Consider the following 16,243-nt stretch of genomic DNA (forward strand, 5'->3'; position numbering starts at 1 on the left):
ATGCTCAGGGAGTTTTTGCCTTGCTCACACACATGAAAAATTAGAGGGAACATTGGATCAGCGGCATCAGTAATTCCAAGATCGTTGTTTTGAATAATTTATTAGAAGAAGCAAAGTTGTTTACTTATAAATAGCATTTGAACAGGTCATTGTTTGTTATAAATGTACAATAAGAAGTAAAATAATAGATTCATCAAGATTGTCTTGCAGCGTTGATATTGGAACATTCTCACCTCTCCTCCTCCCTAAGTCATTTTGTCTGCTGTATGTTGCGACGTATTACTTTATTTGTAACTTTTTGTATTTTCACTGCAGTTGCGAGAGAAGAGGGGAGCAGTCTCTGTTCGTGTCCAACTGGTCCACTATCTCAATCAGCCTTTCAACTCTATCCGAGGCAAGCACGGCCCCTGCGTTATTCCTGAACTTCTTTCTCAGGCTCTCTTGGGTCAGCGGCTTGCGCCAGTGACCGTAAAAGCTGTCGCAGCGCCCCTTCAGGATGTCCCCACCAACAAGCGCGACCTGGACCTCGCCGTACATCTGGTTGAAATTAGCTGGGTTGTCGTGGGGGTGCTCCACGCGGACACGACCGAGCAGCTGGAGGATCTCAGGCCGCGTCATGGCGGTAGGGGTGAAGGACTCCACGGTCACCTCACCGTCCAGGAGGGCGCTACAAGCGTTGAACTGGAAAGAATGGCGGGCCTGGTGGTCCGACTCTGGAAAAGGCCTGTCGATGTATTTTGACAGGGGCACCCGCAGCAGGATGTCCTGAATCTGACTCGGAGACACAGTGCCCGGACCTAAACCCACAAGATGCTTGTGAACCGAGGCCGCGGCATCCGCCACCCAGTGCATTCCCAGATGTGCGGGGAAGCGCTTGAAAGCCATATCCTGCTCTTCCAGCAAGAACGCGTGGCCGTCATTGTCACTCGGTGACTCCAGATGCTGCGGCGCGTAGTCTTTGTAGAAAGCGCTGAAACCGGCGACCCCTTCGACAGCATCCAGGACTAGCTGGCTCGCCTCAAGCCCCTGAGAGGCCAGTATAGCAGCCTCCATCCCCAAACGGGAGGCGTTGCCGATGTGGATGGGTTTGGACTGCGTGGCAGCGTTAGCCATCGGGGCCCCTGATAGAGAAGCAGCGATGGCTAAGGCGTGGCTGCACTGGGATGGACTCAGCAACAAGAGGCAAGCACAGGCTGCTGCACTTCCCATGGTGCCCACCACACTGGGAGGGTGAAATCTGGTGAGAAACAAACACAAGTTACAGTACGAGGGGGATCCACATTACCTGACACGTGAAACGTGACAAATTAGGGGGTTGCACTATCAGTAGTAGAGCGTTGAATATCTTAAAATGTGTTTTGTAGCAATTCGGACCCAGTTTCCATGTATAGTGACACTTTCCCTTATTTTCAGCAGACTCCATCCATCCATCCATCTTCTTCCGCTTATCCGAGGTCGGGTCGCGGGGGCAGCAGCCTAAGCAGGGAAGCCCAGACTTCCCTCTCCCCAGCCACTTCGTCCAGCTCTTCCTGTGGGACCCCGAGGCGTTCCCAGGCCAGCCGGGAGACATAGTCTTCCCAACGTGTCCTGGGTCTTCCCCGTGGCCTCCTACCGGTCGGACGTGCCCTAAACACCTCCCTAGAGAGGCGTTCGGGTGGCATTCTGACCAGATGCCCGAACCACCTCATCTGGCTCCTCTCCATGTGGAGGAGCAGCGGCTTTAGTTTGAGCTCCTCCCGGATGGCAGAGCTTCTCACCCTATCTCTAAGGGAGAGCCCCGCCACCCGGCGGAGGAAACTCATTTCGGCCGCTTGTACCCGTGATCTTGTCCTTTCGGTCATAACCCAAAGCTCATGACCATAGGTGAGGATGGGAACGTAGATCGACCGGTAAATTGAGAGCTTTGCCTTCCGGCTCAGCTCCTTCTTCACCACAACGGATCGATACAGCGTCCGCATTACTGAAGACGCCGCACCGATCCGCCTGTCGATCTCACGATCCACTCTTCCCTCACTCGTGAACAAGACTCCGAGGTACTTGAACTCCTCCACTTGGGGCAAGATCTCCTCCCCAACCCGGAGATGGCACTCCACCCTTTTCCGGGCGAGAACCATGGACTCGGACTTGGAGGTGCTGATTCTCATCCCAGTCGCTTCACACTCGGCTGCGAACCGATCCAGTGAGAGCTGAAGATCCTGGCCAGATGAAGCCATCAGGACCACATCATCTGCAAAAAGCAGAGACCTAATCCTGCAGCCACCAAACCAGATCCCCTCAACGCCTTGACTGCGCCTAGAAATTCTGTCCATAAAAGTTATGAACAGAATGGGTGACAAAGGGCAGCCTTGGCGGAGTCCAACCCTCACTGGAAACGTGACCGACTTACTGCCGGCAATGCGGACCAAGCTCTGGCACTGATCATACAGGGAGCGGACCGCCACAATCAGACAGTCCGATACCCCGTACTCTCTGAGCACTCCCCACAGGACTTCCCGAGGGACACGGTCGAATGCCTTCTCCAAGTCCACAAAGCACATGTAGACTGGTTGGGCAAACTCCCATGCACCCTCAAGGACCCTGCCGAGAGTATAGAGCTGGTCCATTTTCAGCAGACTGCATTACAAAATGATTAACCTTCCCCTTAGCAGAGACCCCCATTGTGCATACACAAAGTGACGACAGCAGTTATTTTGCATGTATTTTGACACTAAAAAACAATAAATAGCAGGGAAGATTCAATGTTAATAACAGTATTTTTCCTGCATTTTATAGTATAGACATACTTGCCAACCCTCCCGGAGACTCACGAAATTCAGCGCCTCTCCCGAAAACCTCCCGGGACAAATTTTCTCCCGAAATTCCGGCGGAGCTAGAGGCCACGCCCCCTCCAGCTCCATGCGGACCTGAGTGACGTGTCGACAGCCTGTTTTCACGTCCGCTTTCCCACAATATAAACAGCGTGCCTGCCCAATCGCGTTATAACTGTAGAATGATGGAGGGCGAGTCCTTGGTTTCTTATGTGGGTTTATTGTTAGGCAGTTTCATTAACGTCCTCCCAGCGCGGCGACAACACACAACAACACCAGTCGCGTTTTCGTCTACCGTAAAGCAGTCCGTCTGCCGTAAACAGCAATGTTGTGACACTCTTAAACGGGACAATACTGCCATCTACTGTACATGCATATGTGACAATAACATCTACGGCTTTTAAAGAGTGCACAACTGCACACACAACAAGGAGACGGAGCAGAATGCATCATCAGAGAGGGTGTTCAGCATGGTTAGAAAAATAGTGACAGAGAATAGAACAAGGTTGGACAATTCAACCCTTAACTCAACAATGAGTAGATGAGTGTTATGTGTGTGTATATGTGTAAATAAATGAACACTGAAATTCAAGTATTTATTTTATTTATTTATATTTTATATATATATATATATATGTATATATATATATATATAGCTAGAATTCAAGCGGTAGAAAATGGATGGATGGATAGCTAGAATTCACTGAAAGTCAATTATTTCTTATATATATGTGTGTATATATATATATATATATATGAAATACTTGACTTGGTGAATTCTAGCTGTAAATATACTCCTCCCCTCTTAACTACTAACCCAAACCAAACCCCCCCCCCACATCCTGAAATCGGAGGTCTCAAGGTTGGCAAGTATGAGTATAGATGTCTCACTAATATAGTTTTTTTTTTTTATTGGCCATTTATGCGTAAGTTCAGACACAGTGGCATGTGTGTGTGGAGTCAACAGAATAAAAAAGACACAAAAGTACGAAAATATAAAATGTTCAATTTTATATGCAAAATGCAATAGCACTATTCATATAAATGGGATGTGCACACAGTTTGAAACAATAATGCTGAAAATAAATGTGAAGAGGAAAGTGGAATCGCATATATTGCAAAATATAATATATTGGTAAGTATTTACACAGTTTAAAAAAGTGTACCCTTTTACTGTTATTACAATATATTTTTAAGTATATATGTCTTGCACAGATGTATTTCTATTACTATTCTATTAATAGAATGCAAAAAAAGTATTATTCATCCCGATTAGAAATCATTTAATATATTTTTTTAAATCGACAAAAAAAATATACAATTTTTTTTTACATTAATTTTTTTAGGAATCAATTTTTAAAATACATTTTCAAGCATGCACTTTTGTAACCCGTGAACTGTTTTGAAAAATGTTCATCATAATTATTATACCAAATAATACATAAAGACAATTGATTTGAATCGAGAATCGCGTTGAATCGAGAATCGATTGTGAACCAAATTGTCACCCCATGAATCGGAACGAATCGTTAGGTGCTCGAAGATTCACACCCCAACCAATTAAACAAATTCTTGTTTCTGATGGAGAAACTTAAAAAAAAAAAAAATGTACATGTTATTTAAATAATAATTTGTGTGTAAAAACAACTATTATATTTATATATATTCAACTATAATATTAACATAATATAATAAAGTTGTATTATTTTGAGACCAAAGTTATTTTAGTAGAACATTTTTGTCATATTTAAAATGTAAATCAAATTTGACCAAAAAATGTTAAAGAATTCTTGAAACTTTATACCTTTACTTTATTACCGGCACTTATTTTGTATTGTATTTATTGGTTTTTTTTTTCTCTCTTCCCTAGTACTTTTTAAATTATTTTTTTCCTAGAACTTTATTATTTATGAAGTTAAATTGTGTACAAATTGAGAACAGGAAGTGAATCAAAATTGTGAGTAATTGCTATGAATTGGAAACGGGGTAGGGTTAAACAAACTCTGCTCCTTCCTGCTCCTTTTTGAAGGTGTTGAAAATAGATACTGGAAAGGGTGATGTATCATGTTGTAACTGGAAGCATGTTGGAAATCAACTTAAACCACAACCACGAATACTGTCAATGTACTGGCAATATCAAAGGATTTTTTTATCGGGAAAAACACCATCAAATTACCTTAACCTTTTTGTTAAAAATAAAGCGAAATAGGAACATATACGGTAAAAGCTGCAATAGTATGACTTACTCTACTGCTATCTTTTTTGACCCCTGGGCGTTTTTGCACTCACCTCTTGGGGATGTTATGGGCCTCATTAGAGAACCTCATCAGACGGCCCTGGATCTCAACGCCGACATTGAAAGCCAGCAGGAAGTCCAGGCCACTGGGTTTGCTGTTGGCGGGCATCATTTCGCTGAGAGCCAGCACAGCGGGAAGCACCGCTCCTGAAGGATGAGTGGCAGGGTGCCATGTATCATCAAAGTCCATGGAGTGAGTCTGTATCAAAGTAGGACAAAAATCAAGTAACATTTTTAAACCCTAGTCCTTTGTAGACCATTTCATTAACATGCATTCTTAGTACAAGCTTTGAATTGCTGATGATTTATTAGGAGAAGATGCCAAACAGGTTTTTGCAGGCTTAATAGTTGGAAATTACAAGCTAAGTGAGGTCATCACCAACACTTTATGTAAATAGTCTGCCTCTGGACTATTCCGAGTGAGAGTGTCAACAATTCTTAAGTCTGTTCCAGCTGTTTGTGCTCACCGCCACTCCGTTGACAAAAGCCGCCAGTGTCGGCGAGAGCTTGGTGCCCCTGCGTCCGTAGACGGAGCTGACGTCATGATTGGCGTACACGAGCTGCGAAGGGGAAAAGGCGGAGGCAGGTAAACACTTGGAGTCACCACCAAAGACCCGAAAATGTCCCGTCACTCATCAGTTCTGTAGAAGGCCATCATTTACACTAATGTAATAACCAGAGACTCTTACCCCTCTCATCTCTCCTCATGCTGCCTCGTTTTAGATAAGGCGTTATTGAAAAATATTCTTATCTGTTTTAATATTCCCCTCAGGCTCACCTGGCAGTGATGCAGTGCCAGTTGAAACACTTCTGTTGTGCTGCCCAGGAGACCGACTCCAATACTGTCCAGCACCATCCTCTTACTGCGGGAGAGGACCACGGACGACAAGTGCTGAGGCTTCACTTCACTGATGAACTTTCCAAAACTGGCCGTGACTGTGTCCTCAGGAGCCGGGTGCTTCAAGACTGGATAGGTAGAGGGTATTAAAAGTAATGGGAAGGCGGGGTATTACACAAAATTGGCCGTGTTGTGTTGACTGTACCTTCCACTGCGGACTTGTGCAGTCCTCGGATAGTCCACATTGGTCTGGCAGCTTTCTGCAGAGAAGCATATACAGTACTTGGTAAAGTGTGCCTTGAATTGAAATATTCTCCCCTTTAGAAGCACTTTTGAAATTGAGTGTTTGGAAAGAGTTCCTATGCTGACAAGAGGATGCCGGAACGGGTAAGTTTAATCCGTGTCACACATACAATCACAGCATTGATACTACCTTGTTTTGGCATGACAGAGTTGAGTGTACCTGTAGAACGGAGCTCATGGCTTCTATCTGGTCCAAGTGTCTTCACTTCTTGACGCTGTCGCTTTGTCGTCAACAGATTAAGAAGGATGCTGATGCTGCTCAAGTGGAGCGAGGACCAGCCTTATATAGTCATGATGGAACAATGACTAAAGGAAGGTGGAACAAGGAAGGGCTTGCATTTTATTTTTTTTAACCACACAATGTCAAGTTATAGGAAGGGCTTTCCAAAGTGAGTGCGTCATTATTACGTTACGTCACAATCTTTTAGAATTTGTAGGGGGAAAAGTAGGTGGGACTCCATTGTGCCACATGTCGTCATCTATCAGGTTGCACAAAGTAAAGCTGTTGGGAATTCTTGTTAACCCCTCCTACTTTTTAAGATTGTGTATTTATCCATGCCTGGGAGAACCTCAACATTTCATGTGAGCATCTTCATCAGGTAGGACCTTTTTTACCCTTAAGATTTAAAAAGGAAATCACATTTTATTATGTTTCACAGGGCAAAGTACTTTATTACTTGGCAGATTCTGTAAAACCGAATGACAGTGTACTCATAAATGATGGCTTTGTATGATAGTGCACCACTCAAAGACAAGTTAATTGTGGCATAATCAAGCTGCCATGTCGGTTGCATGAATGTTTGGTGCGATGTTGTTATGAATACTGTTTCTGACTGAGATGTTGTTATACAAGTAGGTCAGGTCCATTAGGCCAGTGTTTTTCAACCTAGTGTGCCGTGAGATACAGTCTGGTGTGCCGTGGGGAATTATCTAATTTCACCTATTTGGGTTAAAAATATTTTTTGCAAACCAGTAATTATAGTCTGCAAATGATGTGTTGTTGAGTGTCGGTGTTGTCTAGATCTCGGCAGAGTAACCGTGTAATACTCTTCCATACCAGTAGGTGGCAGCCGGTAGCTAATTGCTTTGTAGATGTCTGAAACAGCGGGAGGCATAGTGAAGGTAAAAAGGTGTCTAATGTTTAAACCAAAAATAAACAAAAAGGTAAGTGCCCCTAAGAAAAGGCATTGAAGCTTAGGGAAGGCTATGCAGAACGAAACTAAAACTGAACTGGCTACAAAGTAAACAAAAAACAGAATGCTGGACGACAGCAAAGACTTACTGCGGAGCAAAGACGGCGTCCACAGCGTACATCCGCACATGACATGACAGTCAACAATGTCCCCACAAAGAAGGATAAAAACAACTGAAATATTCTTGATTGCTAAAACAAAGTGGATGCGGGAAATATCGCTCAAAGGAAGACATGAAACTGCTACAGGAAAATACCAAAAAAAGAGAAAAAGCCAACAAAATAGGAGCGCAAGACAAGAACCAAAACACTACACACAGGAAAACAACAATAAATGGCGTGATGCGACAGGTGGTGACAGTACACCTACTTTGAGACAAGAGCTATAGTGATGCATGCTTGGTTATGCTTTAAAGTCATATCAGAATCAGAATCAGAATCAGAATCAGAATCAGCTTTATTGTCATTACGCAAGGTAACGAGATTGAGGCCATTCCATACAGTGCGATGTGTGCATGCTAGAAAAACAATGTGCAAATATATAAAAATATAAAAAATGTAGAAGTGCAATGAATATGGTGTGAAATGAATATATACATGAAAAAACAAAAAACAAAAACAGGGTGGTTGGTGGAATGGGTTATTGCACCGAAGAGAAGGCAGTTATGAGGGACAATGGGGCAGTCCGTTCAGGATGGTTATGGCCCTGGGGAAGAAGCTGTTCTTTAGCCTAACAATTGCGACTTTTTCCTGTCAACTGAGTTTTGTTTTTTAACGATTTCTGCTGGTGGCGTGGCTCCGGATATTTTCAACGCAAAAAAGGTTGAAAAACACTGTATTAGGCCATATATTTTCACTCTCAAAAATGTGTCATAAAATGTTACGGCTTGAAAAGTCTGGACTGCAGGTGCAGGTGAGACAACATTTTTACTACATCCAAGGAAATATTAAAATGATTTAGCCAAAACTGGCTGGATGGCAAATAAACAACTGGGTATCAACAGCAATATTTAGCAATAATGACAAACTGAAGCATAGATAGAATAGTGAGCAAAAATATATATTAATAAGGTTGACGGGCCTGGAAGAAAGTACCGGCGATGATCAAGGCTGATCATCATCATCTTAAATGCCAGCATGCCAATCATATTAAGGTGTGCCCAGTTTCCTCCAAAATGAAAGAAAATTCGAGAGGAAAACTCTGAGATTAAAACATGACACAAGCAGGCGAGGAATGTGAGACACGGCAGTAAAATAAGCCAAGTGACTGATAAAGCCTCTATCTGAAAACTATCTACATACTTGATTAATTATTTACTATTACCCTATTTTTCGGAGTATAAGTCGCTCTGGAGTATAGGTCGCACCGGTTGAAAATGCATAATAAAGAAGGGAAAAAACATATATAAGTCGCACTGGAGTATAAGTCGCATTTTTGGGGGGAAAGGCAATTTAAAATAAATCAAGAATAGTGAACAACAGGCTGAATAAGTGTACGTTATATGAGGCATAAATAACCAACTGGTATGTTAACGTAACATATTATGGTAAGAGTCATTCAATCAATCAATCAATCAATCAATGTTTATTTATATAGCCCTAAATCACAAGTGTCTCAAAGGGCTGCACAAGCCACAACGACATCCTCGGTACAAAGCCCACATAAGGGCAAGGAAAAACTCACCCCAGTGGGACGTCGATGTGAATGACTATGAGAAACCTTGGAGAGGACCGCATATGTGGGTAACCCCCCCTTCTAGGGAGACCGAATGCAATGGATGTCGAGTGGGTCTAACATAATATTGTAGGAGCACAGTCCATAGTGGATCCAGCATAACAGTAAGAGTCCAGTCCACAGTGGGGTCAGCAGGAAACCATCCCGAGCGGAGACGGGTCAGCAGCGCAGTGATGTTCCCAGCCGATACACAGGCTGTCCCGACCCCGGACAGCCAGCACCCCATCCATGGCCACCGGACCTGAGTGTCTCCCCCTCCACGAGGGATAGGGGGGAGCAGAGGAGAAAAGAAAAGAAACGGCAGATCAACTGGTCTAAAAAAAGGGGGCTATTCAAAGGCTAGAGTATACAAATGAGTTTTAAGATGGGACTTAAATGCTTCTACTGAGGTAGCATCTCTAACTGTTACCGGGAGGGCATTCCATAGTACTGGAGCCCCAATAGAAAACGCTCTATAGCCCGCAGACTTTGTTTGGGCTCTGGGAATCACTAATAAGCCGGAGGTCTTTGAACGCAGATTTCTTGCCGGGACATATGGTACAATACAATCAGCAAGATTCAAATAACTATAACATATAGAACATGCTATACATTTACCAAACAATCTGTCACTCCTAATCGCTAAATCCCATGAAATCTTATACGTCTAGTCTCTTACGTGAATGAGATAAATAATATTATTTGATATTTTACGCTAATGTGTTAATAATTTCACACATAAATCGCACCCCCGGCCAAACTATGAAAAAAACTGCGACTTATAGTCCGAAAAATACGGTACATATATTTTTTGGTAACCTGGCACACACAGAAAGTGAACAGAAATGGAGGCGGTGTAAGGTTAAATAAGCTCTTCCCGTTCTTCTTACTCCTATTCGGACATTTGAGTGTAACTTTAAACTAAACCATTAACCTTACACAGGATTCAGACTTTGATAAACACGTTGTCTCAATAAAACAATCTAAATGACATGTATCCTGGTTTGGTGTATTCATATGATCAGTGTTGCAGTTAGCGTGAGGTACATAAACTGAGGAATATTGTCATTTCTTTCTTCCAGTTCAAGTAATTTCAGAGCGCAGAAGCCATGGCCACAATAGATGGTTTTCCAGCCAGTTTCTACAGTGAACCAGGAGTTTTGGGAATGTTATCAAATGGAATTAGTGCGTTCCTTGTACTTCTGCAGAACTTTGGTACAGCGCACACTGGCATAGCACCACAGGGCGTGGAGAACATACTTGCAGGTAAAATGTGATGTGTTTGGAAATACAAAAGTATCATAACAAAGTTGCCTGACTAATTCACAATGATTGTGTTTATTTAGGCGTCCATCTTATCCTGATTGGTGGTGTCTGCCAGCTGGTGGCAGGCCTGCTCTCCTTCAGAAAATATGATCATCTCAGTGCCACTGCATTTGTCGGCTACGCTGCTCTTTGGGGAAGTTTCGGTGCCACCCGAATCTACTTTGGTGCGTTATCCATGAACTCCACAGTGCCACAGACAATAACAGCCAACATGACAATGTTGAATGACACCACGGAAATCCCAGTCTGCTATTTATGTCTCTCCCTAAGGGAGTCTGCTATTGCTGGCCTCGTTCCCTATATCCTCTTATCGTCTGTCCTTGCCTTTTGCTCAGCCACAGTCAACTACATCATGCCTTTTGTTTTTGGCGCTATAACGGCCACTTTAATTTTTGAAGCAGTAGCTCTAGTGTCAGGTTCATGGTCTCTTGTGGTATCCGGGGTTCTTGAATTGCTAATCCTGATGTTTGCCATCTACGGTTCAGCGGCCCTGCTCGTTAAAGGTCTGACTCAACGTCTCGCTCTCAAAGGCTTTGGTACTCCACTCTTTAATGTCCTTCTGCTTGGTACTGCCAGTTCAGCTAAGAACCAGAGCCCTGGCGCAGAGAAGAAGAAAAACACAAAGTATGCCGAACCCATGGCCCTGGGTTACTTATGTGACACAGTTGCACCATTCATCTTCGCATTTTACAGCTTTGGGTTCATGACATCTTTCGGTTTGGGAGTTGCTTGGGTGTCAATCAACTCTGCCGCCCAGCTTTTCTCGAGCTACTACTCCCATCTACGCCAAGATGGCTACCATACAACTAAATTTGGGTTTCATGCTACGTATTGGCTCATCAAGGCTTGGGAGGAGTTTTTAGCATCTGTTCTGATTGTAGAGGACGCCAACGTCACCTCGGGGAGAAACCCGATGGTAGGAAACTGGTTCTTCGTGGTGGCAGCCCTGGTGCTTTGCATTGGAAGCCTGAGCATGGATGCCCTGGAACTGGTCCACAACATACTGTTCCTCTTGCTCACGATCTCCACAATCCCCCAGATCCCTCTTAAAGACTACTACATATTCTTTGGGGTCGCTTGTTCCATCTTCACTGCAGCCTCCTTGTACGGGACCTTCTCACGGCTCATCAACACCATTGCAGAGAAGTTGCTAATCCCTGTTGGACCACAACCCGTCTCCACAGCCCAGCTGAAGAGAGTTTTCAACTGGAGTAGGTCCACAGAAACAAAACAAGAGTTAACTATCCAAACAGACCAGGCTTCAGATGCCCTGTTTTACCTGGTAAATGGGGTTGCAGCTCTGTCCGCTCTTCATGCAAGCGTAAACAGCACCAATTCTTCATTCCTCCATCTGACAATCCCTTGGGTCCTCATCTCTGGCGCAATCATCCAAGCCTACGTCAGTCGACTTAAAGTCACAGGAGCGAGCCAGTTTGGCTCTGTCATCTCGTCCGTCTACGTAGCAGTGTGGGCAACATGGACCTGGTTTAGATTTGCAGGTACAATACAACGTTCAAAACAACACAATTCAAATTTCTGAAACCCAACTTTTGAATTTCCAGGTCAACTACTTCAGCTTTCCAATGAAGTTGCTTACGAATTTACTGCAGGAGCGATCGCTTTCCTGGTCATCAACGGTTTCGTCATTTTTAGTGGTAAGGGTAACCAAATTATTACCCTAATTTATTTTGATCATCATAATGGCTTCTTGAAGCAAATTGTGATTCACTTTGTTGTTTCTGTCAGCTACGTACAGGAACTTGGTCTTAGTGTTCTTAACAGCAACCATGGAGGTGATACTTGTTTGTTTACTACTTTCAACTCTTCAGCAGCTACCTTACCAGCTAGAAAGTGAGAAAACACAGTTTTACACACTTGTAGTAGTTATACTATCAATGGTAATCAATGTTTTTCTCCCTTTAGTGGCCATGCTTGCAATCTTTTCCATTATATGTTTATATGGAGCTATGGCATCATTGCTAAACAGCATCTTCTCCCAGAGATTACTACCATTGGGCCCTCCTTTGTTCAAGGTAACCAGTCAGGGTTTCCTATTAAGTGGTGTGTTGTAGTCCTCTCATTTGTTTAAGGAAAATGTCTGCACTTCATCCTAGGAGCAAATGAAGCAGGACCGTGAACAAGAGCTACCTTGCCCATTGGCAAACTCCAAACTCACCTCTGGGCTTCTAAAAATCGCCGCCATCCTGGAAAAGGGCGGAGTATGCGGTATTCCCACAGACACAGTGTACGCTTTGGCCGCATCTTGCAAGAATCCGCAGGCTATTGAGAACATTTATAACATTAAGGTACCAATTAGATAAATCTCATTTAAGATTACTTTGTCCAATCGTATCAATGTTTTCTCTGACCTTTTAGGACAGACCAGCAGAGAAGCCCATTTGTATTTGCATCTCCAGTGTGAAGCAGCTGGAAGAAGCCAAACCTCCCTTCAGCCCTCTGCTTTGGGAGTTCATGCGGAATGTGTATCCTGGAGGTATCAGCTGCATCGTCAGCAAAGGGGATTGGCTCCTCAGATTAGGTATACCAACAGGTTTTCCACCTCACTGGCAACAGAATTAGAACAGGTGTGTTAAAGGGCTGTGTCATGTGTAGGGGTGGGACCGGCTTACGACCGCGTGGGCACAAGGGACAGCATCATGATCCGAGTCCCCGACCACACCGTGACCCGCCACTTGTGCGATATCACTGGACCGCTTGCTATCACCTCAGCCAACCCAAGTGGAGAGGCAGACAGCACCCACCACAACATGGTCATCGAGTAAGTTCTATCGCACAATGTCAACACGATCACATTCTGACCCGCCGGTGTTGTGTTTGGTCTCAGCCGACTGGGCCACAAGATCCAAGGGGTGCTGTGTGATGGGGAGACTAACGAAGTTGTGGCCTCAACTGTGGTCAACTGCCTCAGTATTGATGAAGGTACAGTACAATGCAGAGTCTGTCTTACGGGCATTCTCTATAAAACCACACTCATTTAATTTACTTTCCATTTACAGGCACCATCACGATTGTCAGGGAAGGATGCGTCCCTGCGGTTAAAGTCAGAGAGATTTTCGACAGAGTGAAAGGCACAACGGCCTAAATCTTAGCTACCAGTTCATCTATTTAAATAAAAATGTTATTTATGTCTCTGTGTCAGGGCTAAACCATGAAGGAGTACTGAAGAAGTACAAATCTGAAGGAAAACAAGTACCATGATATTCATGTATGCATAACTGTGGATTGTTCAGAAAATGTTACAATGAACCTCGGAAAAGAGGGCAAATATTTTTTATTTATGGCAATTATACGCTTCATTGGGGGTTTTATTGTGACTGTCAGAAATTGTAAGTCTGATGTAAATAGTTTGTTTTTCTTTAACAATTAAAATCATACACGTCTGAAAACATTCCCTGTCCGTGTCCTATGTCAATGCATGTGTAGAAAAACCCTACATGTCACCAGTATATCATTTTTAAGTGTATTGTCAAAAACAAGACATTGCATTTTTCAATAATGAAATGAATTAAAGAAGAGTTACCATGTATCAACAAATCAGTGACGTGCAGTCACTAGAGGCAGGTGAGGCGGGGCCTCACCTGCCATCATGGAAAGAAAAAAAAAGTAAAAAGAAAAAAAAATAATTAATTGTTATATGTATCCAGTGATTATACTATAAAGTTATTTTCCATTTAACTTCACCAGTTTTAGATAGAATTTTCACATTTGCCGTTCAAATACTGAGAAGAGACGGTGCGGTGAACAGCAGCCAGTTGAGGCACGTCACTCAGTGCCTCAACATGGACGGACTCGGCTAACTGCTGGCCTGCTGTGCAGTGAGACCGTATTGCTATATGAATTATATTATACATTTCCATAGTTTAGTTAGCTGAGGTATATAATGTACAGTGTATTTTGTCAACAACTGTATGTGTGTAACGTATTTCTTGTGCTGAGCGATCATAAAACGGCTGCAAAAGACGCACTGGCTGAGGCTCGCCTCCTGCACCTCCGCCGTAGAATTGTTGTATCAACTAAAGCCCACACTTAAACTTTCCACGTGCAAGATTGAATCTATTTAAAAAAATTATTTCATAAGAAGCCAAAAAGTGCAAAAACAATAATGTTAGTGTTGGAGGAGTTGTGAATGACTGCAGGGCCACAACATTACGTACACCTGCAACTCCTCCAACACGAACATTATTGTTTTTGCACTTTTTGGCTTCTTATTAAATAACTTTTGTAACCTATTTTCATGGGCTTTCCTCTTTGTGATGTTAAGTTCCTGTTATGCGCTGTTATACAGTATATGCCATGAGCTCTTATTTTGAAGGCGCTAAGAGCGGAAGTGATGTCACGTTGCGGAGGTTTTTGAAAGAAGGTAAATAAAGTGGTCCTCGTGTAAACTGGAGCCTCCGTGTTTGTTATTTTGTAGTTTCATACAGTATAGGCGACATTTATAAACCCTCGGTTACACTTTTTTAAATAGATTCAATCTTGCACGTGGAAAGTTTAAGTGAGGGCTTTAGTTGCGGCGCATGGACTTCATTTCTAAGTAAAGGTAAGACCATAATAACGTTTTTTTTTTATTAAATGTGCTTTTTTGTGTTCTACAGTTTGTATGTGTAAAGTTAAAGTTAAGTTAAAGTAGCAATGATTGTCACACACACACTAGGTGTAATGAAATGTGTCGTCTGCATTTGACCCATCCCCTTGATCACCCCCTGGGAGGTTAGGGGAGCAGTGGGCAGCAGCGGTGCCGCGCCTGGGAATCATTTTTGGTGATTTAACCCCCCATATATCACATACAACAACGTACTGTAATATATGCCATATATCACATACAACAACGTACTGTAATATATGCCATACATCACATACAACAACGTACTGTAATAGATGCCATATATCACATACAACAACGTACTGTAATAGATGCCATATATCACATACAACAACGTACTATAATAGATGCCATATATCACATACAACAACGTACTGTAATAGATGCCATATATCACATACAACAACGTACTGTAATATATGCCATACATCACATACAACAACGTACTGTAATAGATGCCATATATCACATACAACAACGTACTGTAATAGATGCCATATATCACATACAACAACGTACTGTAATATATGCCATATATCACATACAACAACGTACTGTAATATATGCCATACATCACATACAACAACGTAATGTAATAGATGCTATATATCACATACAACAACGTACTGTGATGGATGCCATATATCACATACAACAACGTACTATAATAGATGCCATGTATCACATACAACAACGTACTGTAATAGATGCCATATATCACATACAACAACGTACTATAATAGATGCCATATATCACATACAACAACGTACTGTAATATATGCCATATATCACATACAACAACGTACTGTAATATATGCCATACATCACATACAACAACGTAATGTAATAGATGCTATATATCACATACAACAACGTACTGTGATGGATGCCATATATCACATACAACAACGTACTATAATAGATGCCATATATCACATACAACAACGTACTGTAATAGATGCCATATATCACATACAACAACGTACTGTAATATATGCCATATATCACATACAACAACGTACTGTAATATATGCCATACATCACATACAACAACGTAATGTAATAGATGCTATATATCACATACAACAACGTACTGTGATGGATGCCATATATCACATACAACAACGTACTGTAATAGATGC

At 42.7% G+C, this 16,243-nt stretch overlaps 2 protein-coding genes across 3 annotated transcripts; one reads left to right on the forward strand and one right to left on the reverse strand.

Annotated features, from left to right (window-relative positions):
• Positions 1 to 263: 263 nt before the first annotated feature.
• On the reverse strand, positions 264 to 6,487 carry irg1l (immunoresponsive gene 1, like). Its single transcript, XM_061927971.2, has 6 exons — positions 6,405 to 6,487; positions 6,147 to 6,201; positions 5,882 to 6,069; positions 5,571 to 5,663; positions 5,097 to 5,302; positions 264 to 1,237 (listed from the first exon to the last, which is right to left on the reverse strand). The coding sequence occupies exons 1-6, from the start codon at positions 6,420 to 6,422 to the stop codon at positions 307 to 309; spliced, it is 1,491 nt and encodes a 496-aa protein (XP_061783955.2). The 5' UTR covers positions 6,423 to 6,487; the 3' UTR covers positions 264 to 306.
• A 3,426-nt stretch (positions 6,488 to 9,913) lies between these two features.
• LOC133575318 (uncharacterized) lies at positions 9,914 to 13,861 on the forward strand. 2 transcript variants are annotated; one of them, XM_061927968.2, is made up of 11 exons: positions 9,914 to 10,416; positions 10,497 to 10,640; positions 11,358 to 11,975; positions 12,039 to 12,131; positions 12,223 to 12,327; positions 12,400 to 12,509; positions 12,591 to 12,782; positions 12,853 to 13,015; positions 13,090 to 13,255; positions 13,322 to 13,416; positions 13,494 to 13,861. In XM_061927968.2, the coding sequence occupies exons 1-11, from the start codon at positions 10,260 to 10,262 to the stop codon at positions 13,577 to 13,579; spliced, it is 1,929 nt and encodes a 642-aa protein (XP_061783952.2). In that variant the 5' UTR covers positions 9,914 to 10,259; the 3' UTR covers positions 13,580 to 13,861. The 2 variants fall into 2 exon arrangements, with proteins under 2 accessions (XP_061783952.2, XP_061783951.2); XM_061927967.2 differs by having other exon boundaries at positions 10,497 to 11,975.
• The last annotated feature ends 2,382 nt before the right edge of the window (positions 13,862 to 16,243 follow it).

This window comes from Nerophis lumbriciformis, linkage group LG35 (genome assembly GCF_033978685.3).
Source record: "Nerophis lumbriciformis linkage group LG35, RoL_Nlum_v2.1, whole genome shotgun sequence".
Lineage (NCBI taxonomy): Eukaryota > Metazoa > Chordata > Actinopteri > Syngnathiformes > Syngnathidae > Nerophis > Nerophis lumbriciformis.

Coding starts and splice junctions, on each gene's coding strand:
- irg1l (XM_061927971.2), bottom strand. Junction 6,070..6,146: donor GCACAAGTCCGCAGTGGAAG/GTACAGTCAACA, acceptor CTACCTATCCAG/TCTTGAAGCACCCGGCTCCT. Junction 1,238..5,096: donor GCCCATAACATCCCCAAGAG/GTGAGTGCAAAA, acceptor GTTTCTCACCAG/ATTTCACCCTCCCAGTGTGG.
- LOC133575318 (XM_061927967.2), top strand. CDS start 10,260: ATGGCCACAATAGATGGTTTTCCAGCCAGTTTCTACAGTGAACCAGGA. Junction 13,016..13,089: donor GGATTGGCTCCTCAGATTAG/GTATACCAACAG, acceptor TGTCATGTGTAG/GGGTGGGACCGGCTTACGAC. Junction 13,256..13,321: donor CACCACAACATGGTCATCGA/GTAAGTTCTATC, acceptor GTTTGGTCTCAG/CCGACTGGGCCACAAGATCC.